Source organism: Daktulosphaira vitifoliae, unplaced genomic scaffold (assembly GCF_025091365.1).
Source record: "Daktulosphaira vitifoliae isolate Bord-2020 unplaced genomic scaffold, ASM2509136v1 Scaffold_1, whole genome shotgun sequence".
Lineage (NCBI taxonomy): Eukaryota > Metazoa > Arthropoda > Insecta > Hemiptera > Phylloxeridae > Daktulosphaira > Daktulosphaira vitifoliae.
This window is the reverse complement of record NW_026099572.1, coordinates 88,769,927-88,796,004: the sequence shown is the minus strand read 5'-3', so window position 1 is coordinate 88,796,004 and position 26,078 is coordinate 88,769,927. Positions and strand designations below refer to the sequence as shown.

The 26,078-nt window shown below is 26.4% G+C and overlaps 3 protein-coding genes across 11 annotated transcripts in view; 2 read left to right on the top strand and 1 right to left on the bottom strand.

Annotated features, from left to right (window-relative positions):
* LOC126895663 (zinc finger protein rotund-like) overlaps positions 1-4,592 on the top strand; it is an 83,399-nt gene extending 78,807 nt beyond the window's left edge. For all 9 annotated transcript variants that reach the window (XM_050667802.1, XM_050667801.1, XM_050667804.1 and 6 more), the window contains one exon: positions 2,352-4,592. In XM_050667802.1, coding sequence (XP_050523759.1) covers positions 2,352-3,476 — 1,125 coding nt within the window. In that variant the 3' untranslated portion in view covers positions 3,477-4,592. The remainder of the gene's footprint in view (positions 1-2,351) is intronic.
* Positions 4,593-14,079: 9,487 nt separating this feature from the next.
* LOC126895664 (2-hydroxyacyl-CoA lyase 1) lies at positions 14,080-19,910 on the bottom strand. The gene is made up of 11 exons (XM_050667806.1): positions 19,548-19,910; positions 19,260-19,486; positions 19,017-19,198; positions 17,909-18,085; positions 17,417-17,841; positions 17,271-17,346; positions 17,107-17,196; positions 16,608-16,755; positions 14,748-14,855; positions 14,552-14,675; positions 14,080-14,276 (listed from the first exon to the last, which is right to left on the bottom strand). Exons 1-11 carry the CDS (start codon positions 19,605-19,607, stop codon positions 14,181-14,183), a joined length of 1,713 nt encoding a protein of 570 aa, XP_050523763.1. The 5' UTR covers positions 19,608-19,910; the 3' UTR covers positions 14,080-14,180.
* Positions 19,911-21,743: 1,833 nt separating this feature from the next.
* The window catches only part of LOC126895661 (MOXD1 homolog 1-like), a 35,125-nt gene continuing 30,790 nt past the window's right edge, over positions 21,744-26,078 (top strand). The window contains exons 1-2 of the mRNA XM_050667791.1: positions 21,744-21,862; positions 25,212-25,291. The gene's annotated coding sequence lies outside the window, so the exon portion shown is untranslated. The remainder of the gene's footprint in view (positions 21,863-25,211; positions 25,292-26,078) is intronic.

Below are 26,078 nucleotides of genomic sequence, written 5' to 3'. Positions count from 1 at the left end.
TCAGACGCCCAAATAATATTAGTAATTTTGTTAAAAAATTAAAACTTGAACTATGTTGCAATGAAATTATTAGTGGTTTAAAATGCAACGACCGTAATTTTCAATGAACCAACCTTTTTTTTTTTTTTTTGACTGTCGACCGTTCGTTAATGTTATTGTTAGTCAAAAGAGAAAATTTGTCATAAAAATTATATTAGCTTACGTCAAATTGAAACCGCAGCATATCTATTTACGATTTATCTCGACTTCAGCAATTCGTTAAATACTTTGTGTATTTTCCACTTACGATTACCGTAACCGTCTAAAATTTAAGTTAATTATTCTTCTTTATTCCGTATTACGATTGTTTTGTAAATTATCGTCGCTGATAAAAATATAATAATCAAGATAAATAACGAAATAAAATAAACCAAGTATTGTGGTCCGTCTTGTGAAGGCCGTGTGATAAAAATCTGCTGCTGTGGTGACCCAGGTAATTTTTTTTGTCGCTACCACCGCTGTTGTTTTGCTAATTATGAATAAAAAAAAAGAAAAAAATTGCGTCGCACGTGGACTTAATGAGAAAGAGAGAGAGAAAACGAACCGGTGCGACGACATCTATAGTCGAAACAATAGTGTGGTGTTTGCATATGAATACAAGTACAGCGCTCCGAGTGGATAAAAACCGGGTCGTTTTTTTTCTTTTGGCTTCTACTTTCCACGAAAACAAATGATTTATATCGAGTATTCAAATATGTTTTATTAACAAAGCTACCTTATAGTCTGGATGCAGAAATTCCACGAAAAGGGCTAAATGTTACGGTGTTTATACACTTACATGATTATTAATAGGACATTATTATTAAAACAGTAATATGACTTGTTTTTTTCCACTGTGAAATAACTATTTTCGTGGGTTTGCCTACTTGTATTTTCTGCGATCGATTTTCTATGTACAAATAATGAATATATAAAAAGAAAAGTGTTCTTAGAATTATTGTTGTTTCGTACGAAATAATGTAAAATAAAAAATACTGTGTAGTATTTAATAATATGTGTATTATATGGCAAAATAATATTATAACTGTTTGGCAGGACCAAATATTGTGTCTTGGTCTCGTGTGCGTGGCTGTGTATTTTATGTGGCCCCGCCGCCTCTAAAAAATATTTAATAAACCGGTCCATACACTACTTGACTACGATGAATAATATTGTGTGAGTGCGCACGATTGCGGCAGACCCCAAAACAGACAAGCGAATAAATCTGACGGCTGAGAGATAATCATCAGCCTGTATATATGTTGTACTTGCTGCCGCCATCATATTTAGATACAATGATGATTTTCTTTAGAAAAAACATCACTACTCGGAAAATACAGTCATCTTGTTGTATTTTCTATGAGAATTTTCCGAATTCATACAGTCTACCTTCGATTTGCGGTGAATTCAGTTACCCTAACATTGATCAATATTCTTATTTTTCTTGTTTCAATTATTTTTTCAACCGATTTTTGTTTTTATTTCTCTTGCTCTTTAGACAACTTGCCGGTATGATGCTATTCTACATTAGAAATAATTATCGGTATACATTATGTTGGTTGTTGTATGGTTAATGGTGGGGGTAACCCGTTTTATCCGAAAACCGTCTGCGTCTTACTGAAACCGGTATAAAAGACTGGACGGCACAAATACGGGTAGACCACTTTGTTGTTCGTAAGAAAGCGAACAAAAAAAGATCGGAAAACTCTCAGGGTGTCCGTAAACAATCCAATTTAAGTTATCCTTCCCTTAGAGTTGCTCCCGTACTGAAACGTCAGGTGCTGTTTGTTTCCTCCTACAACCATAAATATTACACGCCGTTCGATGATAATTAAATTTATAATATTGTGCCGTTTGTCCTTTCTCGACCACGCTGGGATACTTTTTGTCCAAAACAACGGGTAAGCACCATGGAATTTATCCGTGACATTTTTGGTCCCTTTGATGACATTGGATATACTCCAATTGTTAATCCTTCCGCAGCCGTTTAATAATCTATATTCGGACGCCTTGACCTTAACTTTTGCTCTGAAAATTCTATTTTTTCTCCCCTCTACTCGACCAATCTTGTTGCGGTTTTTTGGACGTACGCCCGAATATCCGTAACTCGTTATCTGTTGTGTCTGGTCCGTGTTGTGGTGACGGTAGAAATGTATAATCCTAAGTGAACATCTAGAAACCTGAACACGCCCACAGCAGTCACACCAACACAATGAACTGGTTTTTTTTATGTAAAAAAAGAAATAATAATAATAAACTCAACTAAACTGTAGAATTGTTAACATCATTATTTCTTAACACAATTAATACTAATAATATCTATTTTTGTTTAGATTTTCTCTTCAAAGTCAGAACTCCAACTTCACTCGCAGTTGCACGTTAAAGACGTCAAACCTTACAAATGTCACCAATGCAACAAGACTTTCGCCAACAGTTCTTACTTGAGTCAGCACACCCGCATCCATCTGGGAATTAAACCTTATCGTTGTGACATTTGCCAACGCCGTTTCACACAACTCAGTCACCTACAGCAGCATATACGCACCCATACAGGAGACAAACCTTACAAATGTCGACATCCTGGATGCACCAAGGCGTTTTCGCAATTGTCTAACCTTCAATCACACTCACGATGTCACCAAACAGATAAACCATTTAAGTGCAACTCGTGCTATAAGTGTTTCACAGACGAAACAGCGTTGCTCGAGCATATACCCAAACACAAAGAATCTAAACATCTCAAAACTCATATTTGTCAATATTGTGGAAAATCGTATACACAAGAAACATACCTCTCTAAGCACATGCAAAAACACGCTGAGCGCATGGACAAAAGGCCACCTATTATTGGCATACCCAGAGTGGCGCTAGAGAATGGAGCATATTGGGGCAAAATGTCACCTGATACAGCCAATAATTTAGTTGAAGCTATTAATCAACAGCAGCAAGAATGTCTTCAGCAGCAGAGCGGAGCCAATGGCGAATCGATGCAAAACGGCGGTGGTCCCGGCTCAGCACCCGCATCGGCTTCTGCTGACGATCAGCCTTCTCGTCACCCTCACTTGCCACCAGCACCACCCGAATATCTTTCGGAATCTTCAGTGCCCAAGACCAGTACGTCGGCGTTTACACCTATCCAATCGTTCGGTCTACCAGGACACCCTCCACCTCCATCGCATCATCAACAACATCACCATCAACAACACAACCCGGGTCCTCCCATGTATTTGCCTTACAATCATTTACCATTCCCGGGAGCCAAGCAGCTCGCTCACGGCCATCAACTGTCACCTATGGCAGGACCTATGGACATGAAGCCTCCTTCAGTGTCGATGCCCAATAGTTTTCCAAACCAACTGATCTCGTTGCATCACATACGCAACTACTCACACCAACCGAGCCCATCGTCTATTATGTCTGAACACCTGTTACATGGTATGAAGGATAAAGTTCAGTGAACTTAATTACCTCGTCCCACCTCACTAGCAGGTCGAGCAACGTTGCTGTGTGTGATAAATTCGTCAGTGATAACAAAAAAAGAGACCATACCTCTCACCCGTCGACTTAAATTATTTTAAATTAAATCGACAAAACTTTTTCTTCCAGAAAATATGTCAATCGTTTTATTATTGTATAAAATGTGTTGTTGTTATTATTATTATTACTATTATTATTATTTTTGGTCGATATTTTCCACCGCACTCTCGTCGTCGTCACTCATACGTGCTCGATTTAATGTTTTGTTTTGTAACCATAATATATAAATTAAGTTTTGGTATTAAGTTATTGATGAGTATACATGATTTGATCATACCCAGCTTCATAGCTGACCTAATTTGTAAATATAAAATGAAAATTTCAATATTTTTTTTAAAGATTGTCTGTACCAAGACTGATGTGTACATTAAAAAGAATAACTAATTGAAATTGAATTAACTAGAGAAAAACGCATTTCAATTATTTCAAGTCAAATTACATTTTCTCTCTTATTTGCTATTATATTTATATAAATATATACAAATATTTATTTATATATTTATAATTTCGAAAATGTTCTGAGCACTCTAGAGGTCAGCTTTATGGATCTCAGTAAAATTGTAAATTATATTTGTTTTTTTTTGACTTGCTGAATGAATAAAAAAAAATCGCCAAACAATTAAAGAATTTCTCATGTGATTGTTACCATTTGTAATAGTATAGTCAACGAGTCACGAAAGTAATTAACAAATTCCTAACTTAAAACCTAATTATGTAGGATTCAAATTTTACTTTGAAAAGTTTGTACTTTTTCACTAATTAGTTTAAAACGTTAATTTTTTAACTATTATTGTATAATTTTTAATTCGTTTAATGCTCAATTTGTATTAAATTTCGTTGTTCCGCTTTTAAACAAATTATTATGTAATTTTATTTTTATCGTTGTGATGGTTCGGTACTTAAGGCTAATAATTTGTTTTTTTCTTTTTTGTTGAACTATTTTAATTTACAAGTTGTACAAAATAACCGTACAGAAAAAATAAATTGTATATTTTCTAGTGATATAAAAGTTATTATTAACACAACTATTAAGTTTGTTGTACAACACATTTTCCGATGGCAAAATTATTTATTTATGTATAATTGTATAAAATATATGTCTATATGTATATGTATTATATATATATAAATATATATATAAATATTTCAAGTATTTTACACAACATGTGAAACATGTTTCATTTTTTTCTGAGGTTAATAAAAATATTCAATAAAAAAATGTATTTAAAACAATATATTTACTGCCTTGATTTTTTTTTTTTGTTAGTCCGCTATTTAGTTTATCTATTTTTAAGCTGTAATTTTAGGTTTCAATGGGTCCCAGTGTTGATTTTTCGCGTTAGTTCGAGGACGGACATTGCAGAATGAGTTCCCGTCGATTATGAACTATTGTATTAAATATTGCATCGATTATAATCGATGTAAAACACAATAAATATTACTATTTACCATATAGATTCATAGCTCATGGTTGTTTTTTATTTAATAAAACAATAATAATGAATGTTGTTATGCTAAGCATTTGAGTAGTGTTCCATGGCGTCCCACAGGGTTTACCTTGATCACCTGACGACACCATGGGATTCCATCAATCCAAGGTCTCAGTCAGACCGATTGCCAAATAAGTTTTTTTTATCGCCATAACGTATCGATATAGTGATTGTTTTTTATTATTCACTTAAGAAAAAATATACTCCTATCTTACAAAAAGTTTTTTAAATAACAATTTTATTAGTGCATTAAAAATATTATAAGCTAGGTTTAGGTAATGATGTCTAGCTAAGCTTGTAAAAGATCTAGTAGATATTAAGATTTGCATAAAGTCTAGCTATGCCTTATTACTCACACCTACCTTACTTAAATTTTAAACATTACAAATAATAATCGTTGTTATTATTTTATGAAAATAGATTACTGGTGTTATTACAAAGAAAATTTTACTATCAGAACGGAAACATTTATTATACACTAAAATAGTATATGTTAAATTGTTTTCATTCTTACATGACAAGCCAACGGCAACACCTAATAATACCATTAATCTTAAATTTAATTGTTTTTTTTTTTCAAAATAGTAAGTACTTATTTTTTTCTACTTTCCGAAAAAATAATTGATAATTATAATAACAAAAGGTTATATGTACATTTTTAGAAAATTAAGTTAACTGAACTTTTTTTTAAGTTGAACCTTTAACAAAAATAATAAATAATCTAGAATTAGGATTACGACGTTTTTATTCCATCTGAATACTATAAGGCAAATATCATTCAAAAATGTTATTATTTTATTAGATAATATTTTGCTTGAAATTCCTAAAATATGAGCTTCATGTATTAAATGAACAATTGGAAAAAGTATTTTTTCCACTTGTCAAATAAGATATTTTTTGGTATACTTTTTTAAAATAAATAATTTTTTTTTCTTTTATTTGAAATCGTACAATATGTAATAAATGTAATTACAATAAGTACAAATGATATTCATGTTAAGCAAATACTGCAAAAGCAGTAGGCTTGATAGAATAAGCCAACCAGTGCTGGTTCTTTATGACGTGTGAAAATGTGGATTAATCAATCAATAGGCGGCACCATGTTCGCTTTAGGCGGCTTCTGGAGTCACCAGGGATAGAGTGGATGGATAGATCAGAGGGTTTTGATGGTATAAAGTTTTAGAGTGTAAACGCTTGTAGAATGTTTTGGCAGTTTTTTGGACTGTTGAGGTGGAGAGATCATTATGGAGAATATTATTGGAGACGTAAAAAAAAATAAATACTTATTCCATTACAATTATTTTAATGATTAACGAAAATGCATTAAGACTTTGTACATACAAATATTTCTTCATTTGTTCTTGTGGTTACCAATATTTAAAAATAAATGTGGCTACCTTATATTTTCAGAATATGCTTGATGCTAATCGTCTAAAAACCTCTTGAATTTTAACTATTTTCACTTAAACATTCTGCATAGTTAAGTCATGAACGTGTCATGCCTCGGTAAATAAATATCGGAGTTTGATTCTGTTCTGCCGTGCCGTACAGTTTTTCCTATCCTCTCAAACACAAGAATTAAATAACAAGAGAAGACTTAATATAAATTTATTATCAAATTTAATCAAAACACCTCCATTGAGAAAATTCAGATTGACACTTGATTAGTCCTGGATTAAAGTGTGTGCCATGGCCCAACAAATAATATGCTTACAAAGGAATAAAAGCCAATCTTGTATTCTACCTAATTTGTAAAACAACTATATTATTATCAAATTTTTGACCTTTGAAATTTTTATAAAAACATTGCTTGCATTTTTTAAGAAAATTTTTTTCTTGGGACCTATTAAAAAATCTGCTCCGGACCCCCAAAAATGTGTAAGTTGGGACTGGACTACATACGATACAAGAAGCGACATCTGTTAATAAAATAGTTTTTATAAAAGTTATTCCCAGTAAATTGTTTTTTTTATGTAGAAAACTGAGAGACGTATACAAAACTAAGTGAAGTTTTAAATCAAACTTTCTTTATTTTGCTCATATTAGGATTTAAAACTCAAAGTTTTAATTAAACTTCATGGCTTCTATAAAATTTGAACATTTCTATGGTTTCTTAAATTTTTATAATCGTATATAGCAATTGTTTAATTAAAAATAAATACGTTTTTTTATTTTTGTAGCTCTTCTTTATTTAAGTCTAAGAACATGAACGATTAAAAACTTTTTGAATCACTACAAAATCGCTATTGATTACTCTAAAATAAAATTGTAGGTTTTGTATTTAATGATCATTCTGTATTTTAAAAATATGCTGATTTATATTTATAGAACACTCTATATAGAGTATATAGAGTACAAGAATAACATATTTTTTGATATATCAAAAAATGTGTTGTTCTATACTTTATAAACACCTTTTATAATAAAAATAAACGGATCTATATATATAATACATTCTGTATAACAAAATTTCTTTAACTAAAAAGTTGAAGCAAAAATATAATTATGAGTTAGGAAATATAACCACTTTACAATTTTTACAAACGAGAACAAAAGAATTTCAATAGAAAATAATGCACAAAAAAAAAACAGTACATAAAGTTCTTCACGCAAAGGACGTGTGATTTATTTTTCCTGATTAGAGTTCTAGAATACGGATTAGTAATTTGGAACTTTTATTATATTCAATTAGAAAATCGCTGGCAAATTCAGGGTCCCCTCCCCGTAAATATGCTACCATCTCGTTGTAGTGGCATAAAATCTAAATTTTTAAGAATAATAACTTTTTTATATTAATTTATTTCAAATATAATTATCATATATAATGTTTCAAAAATATAGAATATATATATATAATGAAAATTGTACAAAAAATCTTTTTTCAGTAAAACATTATATTTTGGTAATTCACTCTAATGATTATTGATCATTGATTTATCCAATAAGACTTTTATGTTGTAGTTAGTCAGCGCGACAATGACACACTGCTATACTCCTAACTGTGAGTATTGTATGTCTCAATAACTGTGAAAATAAAAAGCAAAATCATTTCACAAATTATTTGATTTGAGGCCAAGTTCGCTTATTATTATTATACATATTGATATAATCTAGAAATAAACTTCATTAAACTAAACAAAAAAAATTTTTTATGTAAAGGTGATAATTATCACTTGTACATACTTTGAACTCTGTCAAATATTTTCAAATATTTGACAGAGTACTTTCTTTCTTTAACATTAATTTTTTAAGTGTCTTTGATTTATAAGTTTGTTTTAAATCTTAATTATTTATCTTAGTATTTCAAATAGTTTCAATACACGACCTTCGTTATTTGATTATAATTTCAGTAAAAATTGATATTGCATGTTATCGTAAACCACAAGGTTGGATTTATACAGAACCAGATTAGAGGGGGGTCTAAGAGGAGATAGTCTTTAGGGCCCAAAGATTTTTGGAGCTTATTCAGATATGTGCGGTAAATGTAAAAACACGATATATACTTTTTTTGTCATATTTTTTTTCAATTATCTTGAATCATATTAATAAATGATACTATTTAATATACGATTTATCGTTTCATACTTATTTACTTATGAAGTTAAAATGTTGTGGATATTTTCTTTAGTGTAGACTACTGAAATTTTTACATAAAAATATTTTATATAAAACAAAAAAAAATAAGTTGTTTAGGTTAATTATATTCTTAAAACTAAAATATTTTTCGTCTTCGTAGCAAAAATTGATTTTACTAAAATTAATTTAGTTAACTACTTTATTAATATAAGCTAGAGCTACCCACTATTACTACTAGAAGAGACCTAAGGGGTCAATCCCTTTAATGTATAAATTAGTCCCTTCAATAGCTTATGTTACGTCCCTCTCCATTATTTTTAATTTGGAATATGAAGCTACCCCTGTGAAGAAATTATCTATATTTTAAGAGATCCCAGGCCTCATATTGATTTTAGTCCGATCCTGGGTATATTTAATATACTTTTTCAGAAGGAGTGGAAGACCCCAAAAACTCCATTTAATATGCTTATTAGACGAGACACTACTACTATATGCAATAATCTACTCTAAAAATAATTATACTTTGTAACACTTTTTTCTAAGTGGTACTAACCCCATTTTATATACTTTTTAGCTTCAACGCAAAACTGAGAAGGTATTAATTTTACTATGATGTGTTTTTTTTTGTGTCTGTTACCACTTTTCTTAGCTCTCACCGAACCGATTTCTTTCAACGATATGTCAAAAGATCACAAATCGTATCTAGTCGAAGACATTACCCTAAAAAATTGAAAAAATTCCCTCGTAAATAGGGGAAATCTTCAAAAAAATTACAAATTTAAAAATCGCTAATTTTCGACATTTTTTTACTTAAAACTGTCATAACTCTTTCAAACATGATCAAATCAAAATAATTTTTTTATAGATGCATGATATTTTTACCTATTATTTGGTATATTTTTTTATAAATATGACCCTTTACCTGTCCACTGAGAAAATGACAACTTTTTAACAAAAGATTAACTTTTTCAACTTAACTTTTGAAAGTGTTTCAGAAACACTAACACTTTTATATATATTTTAAATTAAAGCTAATGTAATATACTTTATCATGGAAAAAAATATTTTGGACTTTATTTTGTCGTCACGATGAAAATGGCAACCATATGCTATTTTTGTGTGAAAATTCTCGATTTTATATTTTACATGTTTGACTTTACATGACTTTTTAAAAAATGTATGGATCAACACAATTTTTTTATGATAAATACTATTTATATACCACTTTCATTCGACATACTATCCGACTAAATCGGATCATTACCCTTTATATATTTATTCGTATATTACACTTATACATCATAAAACTTGTAATCAGGATATAAATAACGTAATAGGAGATCATGTAGCTTATGGAATAATCCACTAATTTTTTAAAATAAACACTATCTACAAATTTGAATTGAAGTGTTTTTTATGATAGTGATTTTAATCACTGTCAAATATCATTATACTTGACCCAACTATGCCACGTCCCCACTGTCTGGGTTTTTTTAGATTGAAGTATAGGCACTAATAATAGAAAATAAGAAGTAGAAAATAATTTTAATACAAAAAATTTTAATTTTAAAAATGTTAGATTAAACATTTTTTCGTTTAACGCTTAAATACATTTCAACGTTATCCAACATTTGAACGTTATATAATTTTTAAGTTTTATGTATTTAATATTAAAGCGTTACTACATTTTTATGTTTATGAATTTGATAGATGATTTACTGTTATAAATAGTTCTTGATATGGAAAATGACAATTTATTTCTTTCTTAAATTTTTCGTTAAATATAACGTTTGAAAAATATTTATTTTTGTTATAATAAGAACTGTTTTACGTAATAAGTTTTACCATTTTTAACAATATTTTACGTTCATTGATGTCTTATAATTTTGATACTACGTTTGACAAAATGTATCATTATAAACATTATAATTATAACGTTACTTATAACGTTTTCTTGTCCTATGATTTTTTTATACGAAAATTAAATTTTTTGTTTAATTTCGAAATTTGTTTATACATTAAAATAAAAATTTATTCCAACGACTTATCTTTACTTTCAGTATACTACATAAGCATAAACTTAAAATTTATTTAATGACTACAGAATTACCGATATTAAAATTATTAAGGGTAACTTTAAAAGTAAAATTTAGTTGTATTTAGTGAGCATTACAAACTTTGTGATCTTTTGAATTATCTTTGAATATAATTGGTCTTGTAGAAACTGATTGTTTATTGTGACAAATACACCCTTGTAAAATTAATATGTACTCAGCTACAATCTGAAAATATGCGTAGAATTAGAGGAGGGATTAAATTAATTAATTAAAATACCCTTAGACACCCTCCCAAAAAATATTTGACCAACCTACGTCGACGGCATGGAAGCTAAAAATGTTTTAAGACAATCTTAAATAGACACTAATTTAATACATTTACAAGTATACAACTAATGCATCACTGAAAAAATCATTTTATGTGCTGCGTTTACTTAATTTTTAAGAGTGTTGTATTAATTTAATCGACTACATTTGTAAAATAAAAAGTGTATAAAATAGTTGAACTCGTAAAACATTAATCTAATTCCGTAAGAATATGAGCCAAACATTAGTAGTTTCAGGTGTCACTGCAAAACATTGCTAATTTAAGTTGAAATAAATTCTTATTCGTGCCATTAAATGAAAGATTTTACATTTTTAAGTCGCTGAAATTCTAATTTATTTATTATTTTCATTACGAAAACCTGTTGATTTATCAATAATGAGAATACTTGATTAATAATTGACTGTCTTATATAATATATAATAATAATAATATATCTACATACTGGTTGGCCATCATAAATGATTAAAATTTCAGTCAGCAATAAAACGTAGTTTTTAAACAGTGCTTTATTTATTTTACTTGCAATTACTTATGTTGAATTATTGATAAATTTATGTAATTGATCAAAATAATTTTTTTCAGTTTTCTATAAAACTGGTTAAAACTTTACTTTTGTTTATGTATAGGGCGGATTCGATCTAAGTATCAAGTTTTACAATTTTTAATCTACTTAAATTTTTCTCTTTGTATTTTTTGATACATTTTTGCAGATTTAGTCTAAATTTTAAACTTATTATTCCTTTTTTTTCTTTAAATTTTTTTTGTACATTTCGAGATAGCTTTTTTAAAGAAAAATATAGATACTAATTTTTTTTATTATAATTCAGCTGTATTGCCTATTCTTACTCGTCATATTTTTTTTTGTTTACGCTGTAACTTAAAATCACTTGCCTATAATTTGAATTATTTCGAATATTCTAATTTACTTGTGTTTAGTACTAAATTAATGATATAGAGACTCTCGAATTTATAATTAATATATATAAATAAACGTACAAAAAAAAAAATGTTAGGTAGGTGCAAGATTCATGTACACGATCTAACTTCGTTTAAATATTTTTAATTATATATTGAAATAACATTAATTCACTAATTCGAGTAATTTATTCGTCGGCTAGCGGCGTAATTAGAGTTCTGTTCTGGAAGGGATATAAAAAAAATACATAAAAACTGTTAAATCTCTCTTAAAACAAAAAATTATCATCTACACAATGTAAATATGTTTGTTTTTGGGAGTATCTATTCTTCTCATTACTATAATATGATATGTATTTGTATATTATGACGGTAATTTTTTAATAAACATTTTTCAAATGAATACCATTTTAAATGACACTTGATAATATAAAAACTCTGTATGATCAAATAAAAATTAAATCCACATTTATAAAAATTTTATAACATAACGCCGATTTTATTATAGGTATTTTTTAAACATTTTATGGGTTTTTTTTAAATTAGGATTGGAGAAAGTAGTAAAAATTTTAGTTATTTTACCCTTTACTCTTAAATTGATAGCAATTTTGAATTATATTTAGAACAAAAAAAGTAAAATGTCATTAAAATCAAGTTACATTCGTTCAAAAAATTTCTGATCGTGTCGTATTCTTGTTTTGGTTAGGTCTTGGCTCTAGAAAAAACAGGATTTTAACTCAGTGACTCTCTTAAAAATATACCTCTGAATAGGATATAGACATTTCTTATTGAAATTCTATTTTAATCAAACATTATTATTAATATTATTGTATTAAGAACCGTATACTGAAATTATAAACGCCTCATAAATCATAATAAAGTTATTTCTAATGTAAAAAATTAGCACCTTCTTATTAATAACTCTGAATATATTACTCTCTTAAGTTTTTTAAAAATAATAATTACACTTAGATCTAACGCATAATCCATAGTATGAATAATAATAATTATTAAGTGTTACTATGAATTTTCATTTAAATTATTCTGGAATAATTAAAATCAATCTAATACATTAAATCGAAATAACTGCAGATATAATGTATTAACTGCGGTTTAGTTATTTTTGAAACATATACTTTTATTAACAATAAATTATTGCCAACCTGTATTTTAAAAAAGATAGCACATTGGGGACAAGTATATATGATACCTGACAGTGATTAAAATCACTATCATAATAGTAAAATAATAATAAAAATAATCTTAATTCAAAAAACTCCTTTAATACTCTTATGTTAGTGACTGTTTTAAAAAATCTATAAAATATTTATATTATTATTATTATTATAACACGAGGCGATCTCATATAAGTATTATTTATTTTTATTGATATATTATAAAAATATGAAAATAATTATACCATTATATGTACTTATAAATTAACTACAAAAATATTTTTTAACAAACAATAAGTCCAAATATATATGTAAAAAGAATAATATGATAGTAAAAATAGACTATTATACAACAAAAATAATAAATAACATTTGTTTTATGTATTATTTAGCTAAATAAATTATAATATTTCAATATTTGTAATATAATTCATAAAATCATACAATTAGTTTAATATATATGGGATTGTAAATATTTTCTAATCATTGCTGTTATTTAAATTATATGTTTTGACATTGTAAAATAATGAATATTTTATATTTTTATTACAACATTATGTAATAATAATGTTTTTTTATAAATCATGCCATAAAATTCCTATTAAATTAATTTTTTATTTAAATAATATTAGACATTATTTAAAAAAATAAATAAATTGTATTAATTGATTTTATGACACAATTTTCAATTTTTACAATAATCAAGATGTATGATAATCTATGGAAGCCTTTTTTTAGGGTATAAAAACATACGATTACAAATAATTTTTCAGTTTAATTATAAAATGTTGTAACTAAATATACTAATAAATGTTACACTAATTGGCTTATGTATATGTAATTATGTTACACAAGAATTTCTTTAATAAAATAAATAAATAATTTAGTTTAAAAACATGGCCATTGAAAAATCATGAACTTGTGTAACATCCAAACATATTATTTACTTTAAAATAAAAATTATTAAATAACTAACCTATTAATCTACACAACAATTTTTTATATGTATGATATAGACTAAGCCAGTATTATAACATAATTTTCAATTAAATTTGTATACATTTTTAGTTATATTTTAATATTATTATAATTTTGATTCAGTTAGCCATTCAAACTGTTGAGGTTTTCTATCAGCTGATGGATTTATCATTATATTTACAAGTGATGGACCACTATTATCCTAGAAAAAAAATGAATAAATAAATAAATAATAAAATTAATAATTTCAATCAAACAACTATAATTTAAAATTTGACTAATATAATTTTTTGAAGTTAACTTTTAATAAAATATAATGAATAAGAATCCCATTATAATATTAAAAACAATAAAGCATTATTTATTTGTACCATAATTATTTTTACAACCTCAAAATTAACATTTGTTTGTAATTGTAAAAAATATATAATGAATTTAATTGTATAATTGTTGTGTATTTTTAGAAAATTATTTTACTTTAAATGCATTTTTTATAGCAATTGACACTTGTTCAGTAGTTGTACAAAAATAACCTTTGCGACCAAACATTTCCAATATTTTTTCATAATGAATATTAACTGAGAGGCAATTAGGAGGTGTCCTAAAATTAAAAACTATGTAAATTACCAGATAAATTATTATTATTTTTTTTATTAATTATAAAAATACTTACGTATTAGGTAAAGAATCTGAATCTTGAAATGCAGCCCAGACATTTTCATCAACACCTCCATAAATCCCATTATTATTAACAACAACTATGACAATGGGTAACTTATACCTATTATAATAAATTTTCATTTGATAAATTTACTTCAATATGTTTAGTACACAGTACTAAGTAGGGAATATAATAAATCATATCAATACTCTATTACAGAAAAGATGCAAGTGACATTTTTGGTGAAAATGACATTAAGAGTAAAATAAACATAGAAAATTGAGTTCTTTGATATACACTATGGATCATAATTGATAAAAAAACAATTCATTATAATTATATTAAGTGTGCAACTAAGTTCTCGCTATTTTTTTCCATAAAAATGCAATTTAATTATGAAAAAATATTTACATATATATTTTTCAAAGTATTTCCCAACACTAGCCATAACATTTTACCATCTTTCTGACAGAGCTCAAATATTGTTACCATAAAAGTTTCCGTTTTTTAAGGATATACATGAATCAAGCCACTTTTATATGCTGACCATACCATGTGCCATGGAATGGAACAAGAATAATTGGACAGTACAACATCTGACAAATATGATGGGTGACTTCCATTAGAGCGTTTTTATATAAATTTTAATGGGTTTGCTAACATGAGGCTGAGCATTGTCCTGGGAGAGGCTAGGATAACATGATGTTGGCTCATCCAGGCGTTCGCTAAATCATTTTTGAAAAGAAGAAGGAATTGGAACGCTAGAGAGAGGCAGCCACGTCACCTGGTATAATAGGATCTGAGGCGCTGGTTGAGACCGGCTCATTAGAATTTTGTATCTTTAAGTGTTTGTCTTTGTTTGTGAGTTATTTTGCCAACTATTGCAAAGTCCTGCCTCCACCGCCACGTGGTGCAATCTAGGCAACGGATCCTACTTAGAGATCCGGCTAATGGGGAAGACCATGCCATGTTATGACTCAGCTCTTGATTAATTTCAGACTGAGTCACAACACTGTGGTGTTAGTTTATCGCAACAACAAAGGGTCAACCTTAGAAAAAAAAAGGCTTTGTCAAGCAGTAAAATCACTTTTTCATTTCTTTGCTTTTATTGTGGTTATATTTTGCGCAGTGCTAGGCTAATTTGCATCAATTGAAGTCTATACCGTTGATAGTTTTGTTTAGTTTCAACAGCTCATAATAAATAATACCAACCTGGGTCTACCAGATACACAGCATAACCTTCACAACATGTATATTTATATACACACAAAATCAACCAACACTTACTGCAGGAGCCATCTATATAAAAAAGTGAAAACTTAGTTGTGTACCTAATATAAATAGATAACTCATGTGCACCACAACAATTACAAGTTCCAAAATATGACTAATGCATAAATAATGACCATCACCATTTAATATTACATAACAAAATACCCCAAAATTTAAAATAGTTTATAATAACTCTTGGACCAATATTTCAGAAGTTACTAACAATTTCTGTACCTTTGAACAAGAATCTTTAATTCTACTAAAGGAAACTCAAATCATTTTGTTATCATAATTAAAAATTCTTTAGTAATTATTATAAAATATAAATTTTATTATTATTGTAGATAAGCACTCTTTGACCCCCAAGTTACAATACTTGCAGGCTAAAATAAATTATTACAAATTTGTAAAAACTACGGCAACTATTATTTTTATAAATAAAAATTATACATCTACATTCATAGATATATAATATATGATAACTTGGGATAGGAATACACATGTAGAAATTTATAATATTTTAACTTTCTAAAATATTAATAAAAAATATATATTTATGTGTAAAAATGATTTTATCTAAAAATATTTTTTAAAACTAACCTAACCATAGTTTCAACCTCCATTCCAGAAAATCCAAAAGCTGAATCACCTTCTACACACAATACTCTTTTCTGAGGTTTATATTGTTGGCACCATAAAGCAGCAGCTATTGCAAAACCTAAACCAACACCCATGGTTCCAAATGTACCTAAAATTAAGTTTAAATATTTTATTAAAATACCTTAAACTTAGTTGTAATTATTAGTTCTATTTAAAGGCATGCCAAAGAGTATGAAAGGATTCAAAACCTTAATGATATAAATTATCAAATGTTAAAGATAAATTTTGATTTCAATGAAAAGGATGATAAAAAATATTTATGTATTCTTTTACCTCAAAAATTTAAGACGTAATTTTTTTAAATGAAAAAAAAATATTGTTTACTACACATATCATTTACAATCGCAATAACCTATTATTATGACTTATCAGCTTTTAAATCCAAGTCACAAAATTAGACTAATTAATACTCTTAATGTATAAATCATAAAAATAATACCAGCATCTAATCTATGTCTTGGCAAATTATTCAAAAGAATTGATCTTCCAATATCCATAGTATTAGCTCCTTCACTACAAATTATACAGTCTAAAAAATAAAATTAAATATATGACTTTTTAAAAAATACATGCTACATATTTATATAAAATAAAAATATTTACCTTTAGGTATATTATCTTGAATATGATAAAACACAGTGTAATAATTTAATGGAACAGATGTATCCATCATCATTGACTATAATATTAAATGTTTCCTAATTATTACAATTATTACACATATAGTTTATGAATTGAAAAAAACAAACTTGTATATATTTTTTATTAGCAGAACATTTATCTTTAATTTTTTCTAACCATTCCTTTCTTGAACATCTCCAATTTTTTTCTTTTAAGTAGTTTGTTAAAATATCAACTGCTGCTTCAATATCTGCTTGAATAGCAACACTAGCTTGCTGACTATTATGTAATTCTTCTGGATGTATATCAACTTGAATAAATTTCACCCCAGAATTAAATCGTGGAGGTTTACCAAAATGAAGTATCCAATTTAATCTTGCACCAAGTAAAAGTATAACATCTGCATTTTGTAGAACAAAGGTTCTTGCTGATGCTACACAAAGATTGTGATCATCAGGCATAACTCCTTTACCCATTGGTGTAGCTAAAAATGGTAAACCACTAGTAGTTATTAAATTCCGAACAGAATTTTCTGCATGACTGTAAGCAGCGCCTAAATAAATATTACAATTATACATAAATTCTAACAAAAAAAAAAAAAAAAAAAAAAATGAGTATACCTTTTCCCACAATAATAAGAGGATTTTTTGCTTGAATAAGAAGTTCAGCAGCTGATTTAATATTACTAATATTTGGAAAAATTATTGGTGGACTTAATATTGTTGGTTTATATTGCACTAAATTATTAGAAACCTTAGCTGATAACAAATTCGCTGGAAAATCTAAATAGGCAGCACCTAAAATATAAAAAATTTTAATAGTGATTATTATCAATTATAGATGATCGTCTGGATATAGATTAACAGAAAAATACAATATAAATATAAATAAAAAAATACTACAACATCATAATTTATATTTAAAACTTTTATATTCAATATGACTTGTATATTCATTTTAAAAGTCTAAAAATATAATCAAATTTAATATTATTAAATAAAAATAATATATAAAAATGACAAGAAAATTAAGTTTTTTTATATTTTCTACAGGATTTTAAATCCAAAACTATATTATTTTTTAATAAATTTGATTATTTAAAGAATTTTTGTTGCATTTATATTTAAAACTTATTTGAAAACTAAATTTTTAAATTCTAAATCAGTAAAGGTATTGAATTTTTTCTCTCAAAAAANAAAAAAAAAAAAAAAAAACAGATCAAATGTCTAACTAATACCTTGTATACTTATTGTTAACAAAAGCATATTATGGGGAAACTTATAAGAACTTCGCCTCTAAAAATACTTGAAAGATAACATGTGATAATTAAAAATATCTTCAAGGAAGGAAAATTATACTTATATCTGCCAACAATGTTTTTTACTATTACAATGATTATATAAAATATTATACACATAAGTGAATTAAGGGGGACAAAAGGAGTATTTAGCTTTTTCTGGTTGGGTTTAACAACAAATTCAAGCCAACATCAAAGAGGTATTGGTCAAAATTTCCATTGATCTCAAATTTCAGAAAGAAAAAACAAGAATCTTATAAAAATATAGGTTGGCATTATATGAAATAAGTTTTAAAATACTATTATAACTTTTTATGCAGAATAAAAATTTATATTATAATAATAATACTATAAAAATAATAAACTGCAAAAATAAAATATTAACATTATTGTATTTTGAAAAATAATAATATTAAAATCTAATGATTTACCAGGTCTACCATAGGTAGCATAACGAACTGCTTTTTCCACGTGTACTGGTATAAGATTTGCATTAGGTGGTCTAGCACTATATTTACAATAAGGTCTACTAAGTTCAACTTGATGACATTCTTGGAAGCCTCCTATACCTTCATGATCTTCAGCACAAGAACCACCAATTACTAGTAAAGGCCTAGTTAGAATTTAGTTTTAATTTTTAGCAAGGTTTATTCATAATTAAATTAAGAACCAACCAACAATTTATTTGAGAGTTAGCCATGCCAGCAAGAACATGAATCAAACCTGGACCTGAAACAACAAGACAAACTCCTGGGCTACGTGTTAAATAACCAATAGCTTGAGCAGCATAAGCAGCTGCTTGTTCATTTCGCATTCCGATGTACTTGATACCAGCTTGTTGCATAGCAATACTAAGTTCTATGACTGGTATACCAACAATTCCAAATACAAATTCAACTCCCTATAATAAAATGACTACTATAAGAAAAATATCATTAAAAATTGCTATTAATGTTCATCACCTGTGTTTTAAGAGATTGAGCTAAAATATTGTTACCATCAATTTCATCAAACTCAGTCATTTTTTTTTTTTGAATATCAATTATTACTTTACTTAAAAGGTAAAATTAAGTGACCAAATTTGATACAGAATGTTTATTATTTTACAAAAACTCAATTTATTTGTATGAAATTTAATTGTATTGAAAATTGATAGAAACTCTTGAAAAATAAAATAAAAAGTGTTGGAAGATATTCATTCGGTTAACGTTACCAAGTACATGATAATATACCAATAAATACTATGAATGCATAATTAATTTAAGCAGACTACTTTAACGGTAATAATTAATCTGTTTTTATGCGGTAGGGTTATTAATTATTATTCTTATCATACAAAAAGATAATACCATGTTATACAATAAAATTTTGTAATAATAAACAGTATTACCAGGTGTATGATCCAAATCATACACCCGGATAGTACTCATACAATAATTATGGGTATTATACGTAGCACAATCTAAAATGTTATTGATGTATTCATAAAAGAAAAATTGTCAGAACGTTTTTATTATTTTACTCATACAGGGTACGAAACTTTATATATTTGTAACGATTATTTTAGTCTTTTTGATTATACAATAGTAAATAGATATCCATGTTAGTTTTTCTTAACACTAAATAATTTATATAAATTTGAAATTACCTTTGGTGATCGTAGAATCAAATTTATGGAAATCTTTCATTGATTTGGGTGTCTTAGAAGTGGTTTAAAAAGTTTTACAATTACATAATGTTCAGAAAAATATAGTATGCAAAATATTGTTAACCAAAATTTCGTAATGATCCGTTTAGATTTCAAAAATTATTTCAATGTAAAGTGAAAAATAACAATATCATCTGTTTTACAACAATATTTTGGACACATTCACCTTTAACATAAAGCTTTCCCTAAATTATAGCACCGATAGCTTCAGTTAGACTTGGTTTGTGACCTTTTGACATCATTGGCAAAATTGGTCCAGTGGGACGCGTTAGGTTTTCACAGTAGCGTTTTAACGGTTTAGTCGTCCCAGGGCAGTATTAATTTGGCGCTTAGTTCGCAAGTTACTCACGAAGAGACATTAGAAGGCTCCCGAAAATTAAAAATATATGTATAAAAAGTATAAATATTTTTTTTATGAGAGAAGAAAAATAAGATAAGTTCTTCCCAATTTTTTAACTTTGATAAGAACAGAGACGTTATTGGTTTTATGATGATGTGTTTCTTTTATGTCTGTCCATAAAAATTTTCAGCTCTCACTGAACCGATTTTATTGGTTTATGTGTGACAATAATCAGATTTTAAACTAGTTGAACCTACAAATGTCGAAAATTTGATAAAAAACTAGAATATTTTAGAAATGTTAAAAAAAATAATTCTTGCACCTTTGTTATAACATTGATTCTAATTAAATATACAAGAAACTACCAAATTTCTTTTTTGTATACATTTTATGAAAATCCAATGAAAAACTGAGATACAGGAAGGGTTTCAAAGAGATCACCGTCGCATATAAAAATAATGTTTTCAACTCTATTTTTGAAAATATCCCGTTAGGTCTGATAATATTTAACTCGAAATAAATTAAAGCTCTTGAAGTGTACTAAAATATTTTTAAAAAATCATCTCACGATTGTTCTACTATGAGAAATAATAGGCCGTCAAATTATGAATATTTAAAATTTAGTAATTTTAAAATTACAAATATACAAATTATTATGAAATCTAACAGATTTGCATTGAAATGTTTTTTATTATAGTCATGTTAATCATTGGCAGATATTATATATACTTGTCCCAACTATGAGACGATCCCAAACCATGCTAAGTTTTTGTAAACTTGAAAATTTAAAAAAAAATAATTTAAATTTCATACAAAATAAAATTTGATTAAATCCTTTTAGTTAAAATAATTAAAAATTGTATTTTGAAACTAATAAATTATACAATTTAAAATTTAATAATGCTTTTTAAATTTATGAACACGTCACAGTAAACAATTCAATTGGAGTGTAACAAATATTTTCGATACTTCTTTAAAATATTTTAAATGTATTTCAAAGAATTTATGCTAAAAAAAGGTTCGATTCTTACCGGAAATGTTCGGAAGTTTTCGGGCTGATTTTATACACAACCCACCCCTTCAGATAAAACTCTGTACAGTTACATCGAGTGACTCGGACATAAGCATTGCTGCTGTTTATTTAAGTTGAAAAATATTTATTTTAATATTCACTGTTATTATGTATTTCACGTGTTTTTTTTCATTGGTTTGTTTTTTCTATTTCATTAGTAAGTACAACTTTTTAAATATTTTAAAATCTAATTTACAAGTGATTGATAGTGATGTAATTAATTTTATCATGTTACAAGCTTGTTGCCTTCTTTAATAAATGCAAACCCAAATTTTATGGAATTCAAATTTAGATGACTTTTACAATTGAATGACTCTAATCAAATCTAACATAAAATTCTGCAATGAAAAATAATTTTTTTTACATCTAACTTTTTTTATTACCATGTGTAAGTCAAAATTTATTTTTAATTAAATGTTTTTTAGGTAAAAAATACACAAAATTTACCATTTAAATAAAAGCATACGCATTAGGATGCCAGGAATTTCATAAATATTCGATTTCCTCAGACTACCTCTTTTTTAACTAGTCTACGAATGATCTCTTTAAAATTTGAGGTCAAAAAGATATCGTAAACATGTGGAAAATTTATTTTGGAAATTCTCATATAATTGTCGATAACTTTGCAAATATTAAAATGGTAAAACATGTTAAGAAACAAAAATAACTAAAATTTAATTATCTACAAATAATATTCCTTTATCTTATATCCTAAAATACTAATCATTTCCTATAATACCAATATTTAACTTTACAGAAACAAAAAATCAAAAAAATAATTATGAAAGTCAAAAATAAATACTAGTGATCAATTTTGACGAAAGTTTTCCTTTATTTAAAAAATAATCCTGTTAATAGTGTTCTTTTATTTCAAATATTTATTTTGTTATAAGCTAACTCAAATATTTGTTTACATTATTTACCTTTTTTAAAAAAAATTTAAGAAGTATACTTGATTTTACATTAACTACTTTAATATTTCCGAAACACTTTCAAAAATTAAGTTGAAAAAGATTTACTTTCTATATGCATTTTTAAGTTTTGAACACCCCTGAATAAAGAGAAATGGTTCGATTTTAAATAAAGTATGTCGAATAAATGATGTATATAAATATTATTTCTCAAAAAAAATTGTNATAAAGAGAAATGGTTCGATTTTAAATAAAGTATGTCGAATAAATGATGTATATAAATATTATTTCTCAAAAAAAATTGTGTTGATCCATACATTTTTTAAAAAGTCATGTAAAGTCAAACATGTAAAATATAAAATCGAGAATTTTCACACAAAAATAGCATACAGTAGCCATTTTCATCGTGACGACAAAATAAAGTCCAAAATATTTTTTTCCATAATAAAGTATATTACATTAGCTTTAATTTAAGATATATATAAAAGTGTTAGTGTTTCCAAAAAACTTTCAAAAGTTAAGTTGAAAAAGTTAATCTTTTGTTAAAAAGTTGTCATTTTCTCAGTGGGCAGGTAAAGGGTCATATTTATAAAAAAATATACCAAATAATAGGTAAAAATATCATGCATCTATAAAAAAATTATTTTGATTTGATCATGTTTGAAAAAGTTATGGCAGTTTTAAGTAAAATAAATGTTGAAAATTAGCGATTTTTAAAATTATAATTTTTTTGGAGATTTCCCCCATTTACGGGGAACGAGGTAAATTTTATCAATTTTTGAGGGTAATGTTTTTGACTAGATAAGATTTGTGATCTTTTAACGTATTGTTGAAAGAAATCGGTTCTGTGAGAGCTGAGAAAAGTGGCAAAAAAAAATATATAAAAAAAACACATCATAGTAAAATTAATACCTCCTCAGCTTTGCATCGAAGCTAATAAGATTTTTGTAAAAAAATTATTTTTTATATTTTCAATTTTACAATGCTATAGTTATAGTAGTTAAAATTGAAAAATGATCTAATTAACTATTATTATTATTTAAAAAATTAAGTAAACATCCTTATAAGGTATATGAAACTAAAAAATATCAAAAATAATTTTCTTAACATAATTATTAGTAATAATCAAAATAAATTTAAAACAAGACTTACTTATATATTTTGTAATGAGGGTACATTTTAAGGCATGCTTAAAATATATGATGATTTGCTAATTCACCATATGTGTTGCTAAATATAACTGGGATTATGTGTAAAGGTATACAGGGTGGCCCACCACTCACTGACAACTTAAATAACTTTTGATCCAGTTAATATTTTCAGCTGATTTCTTTTTTAAATATTAGTTAGACTTTAGGTCTATAGCTATATCTCAATAATTAATATTTTTACATTTTATTAAAAATATTAATTATTTTTAAATTTTAAATAAAATGTAAAAAAAAAATCTAAGATAGCTATTTTGTAGAGTAGAATTTAAGAAAAATTTTAGTAAAAAAATATCTTATTAATATTCAGTAGTAAATATTCTGTAGCGTTTTGAAGTTTGTGAAAATTTGAATTTTCATGTACTATTTTACGGTATTAAACATTGAAATACGTATTGAGAAAAGGACAGAAGAAAACGCTATCTTTTCAATATACTTTTGAATGAGAGTGATAAGTAATAATTGCCTTATCTAATTTCTTATCATGGTATTTATGCCAAGTTTGTAATGTATACACACTATCATCATATGTATACACAGTAATCATGAAAAGATAGCGTTTTCTTCTGTCCTTTTCTCAATACGTATTTCAATGTTTATAACCGTAAAATAGTACATGAAAATTCAAATTTTTACAAACTTCAAAACGCTACAGAATATTTACTACTGAATATTAATAAGATATTTTTTTACTAAAATTTTTCTTAAATTCTACTCTACAAAATAGCTATCTTAGATTTTTTTTTTACATTTTATTTAAAATTTAAAAATAATTAATATTTTTAATAAAATGTAAAAATATTAATTATTGAGATATAGCTATAGACCTAAAGTCTAACTAATATTTAAAAAAGAAATCTGCTGAAAATATTAACTGGATCAAAAGTTATTTAAGTTGTCAGTGAGTGGTGGGCCACCCTGTATTTACAAATTACTTCTACTAGTTGCAATTTGGAATATCCTTTTTAGTTGGATCACTGTCAATTGATTCATATTGCTTAAGTGGAGATTAAACATTGTAGATATTATTGTATTAAGATATTGTACAAGTAAAAAGCTCAATATGCCTTTATATAATAATATAGAGCAATTTAAAGGAACAAAATTTAAAAATTACAATTAGATTATTAATTACGAATACATAACTTTAAATACCTATATTAATTTTGTTACACTCTGTATAATAGTTCATTTTTGAATGATATTACTCTTTCAAAGATTTTTTCCAGTATTTAACAAAGTAGAGAAATGCTAATAAAAAACTGTCTAATTGAAAATATTCAGTAGTGTCTTTGATGATTATTTGATTCACCTCGGATTTTAGCATATACTGGATAATAATTAAACTGAGTTTTTTTATTAATATAATAATAAATTCAACTTTCAGATTAAATGGATTTAAGCTTAATGATTGTATGGCGATCAAAACATAAATCGTGTTTTAAATAGATACATACAAATCACTCGGTAAGATTGATTTTTGAAAAAGATTTTTGCTGATTAAAAATAATTTTATTTATGTAAATAAAGGTTAAATTATGTATTCTATGTACATAAACTTTTTTTTTTACTATTAGTAAAAATTTTTTTTTTATGATTTTTGTACGTGCTATTTGTTTTTCAACAACCTTATTTCAAACATCTTAACATATTTTCTTTTTTGGTTTAAATGTGTAAGATATTATTGAGTTAATAAGGAGTGTAGAAAATTCATCTTAATGTCTAAATCTAACCATAAAAAGGAACTGTTACAAAAGTGTAATATTAGAAATAAAATGTATTATGTAGGTAATACAAATCATTTGTGTTTGCTTGCTTAAAAAAAGAAATAAACTTTTGTAATTCATAAATAATTTGTTATAATTAGATTTCTTAACGCCATATTTTTTCATTTATCTTTTTTCTTTTTAGGTTCAAAAATGTAAACAATTGCTTAAATTTTGTTAACTTGAATTAATGTGTTTCTTTATTTGATTTGTCATTTTAATAAACTACAATTTAAACATTTTCCCTTTCTTTTTCCTAAAAAAATCTAAATAAAAGTTTTAAACAAGAAATATTTTTTTAATTTTAGGGTAGATTTTTTGTTTCTAATTAACTTTTAGTTAACTGAGAAAACAAATTGAAACATATTCATAATGAGTTTAATACAAAAAAATTGTATTCCTCTACAATACTACATAAAAGCGTGTTGTTATGATTGCATCAAATTAATTTCACGTTATTATTTCTAACCAGATAATGTTCATTACCT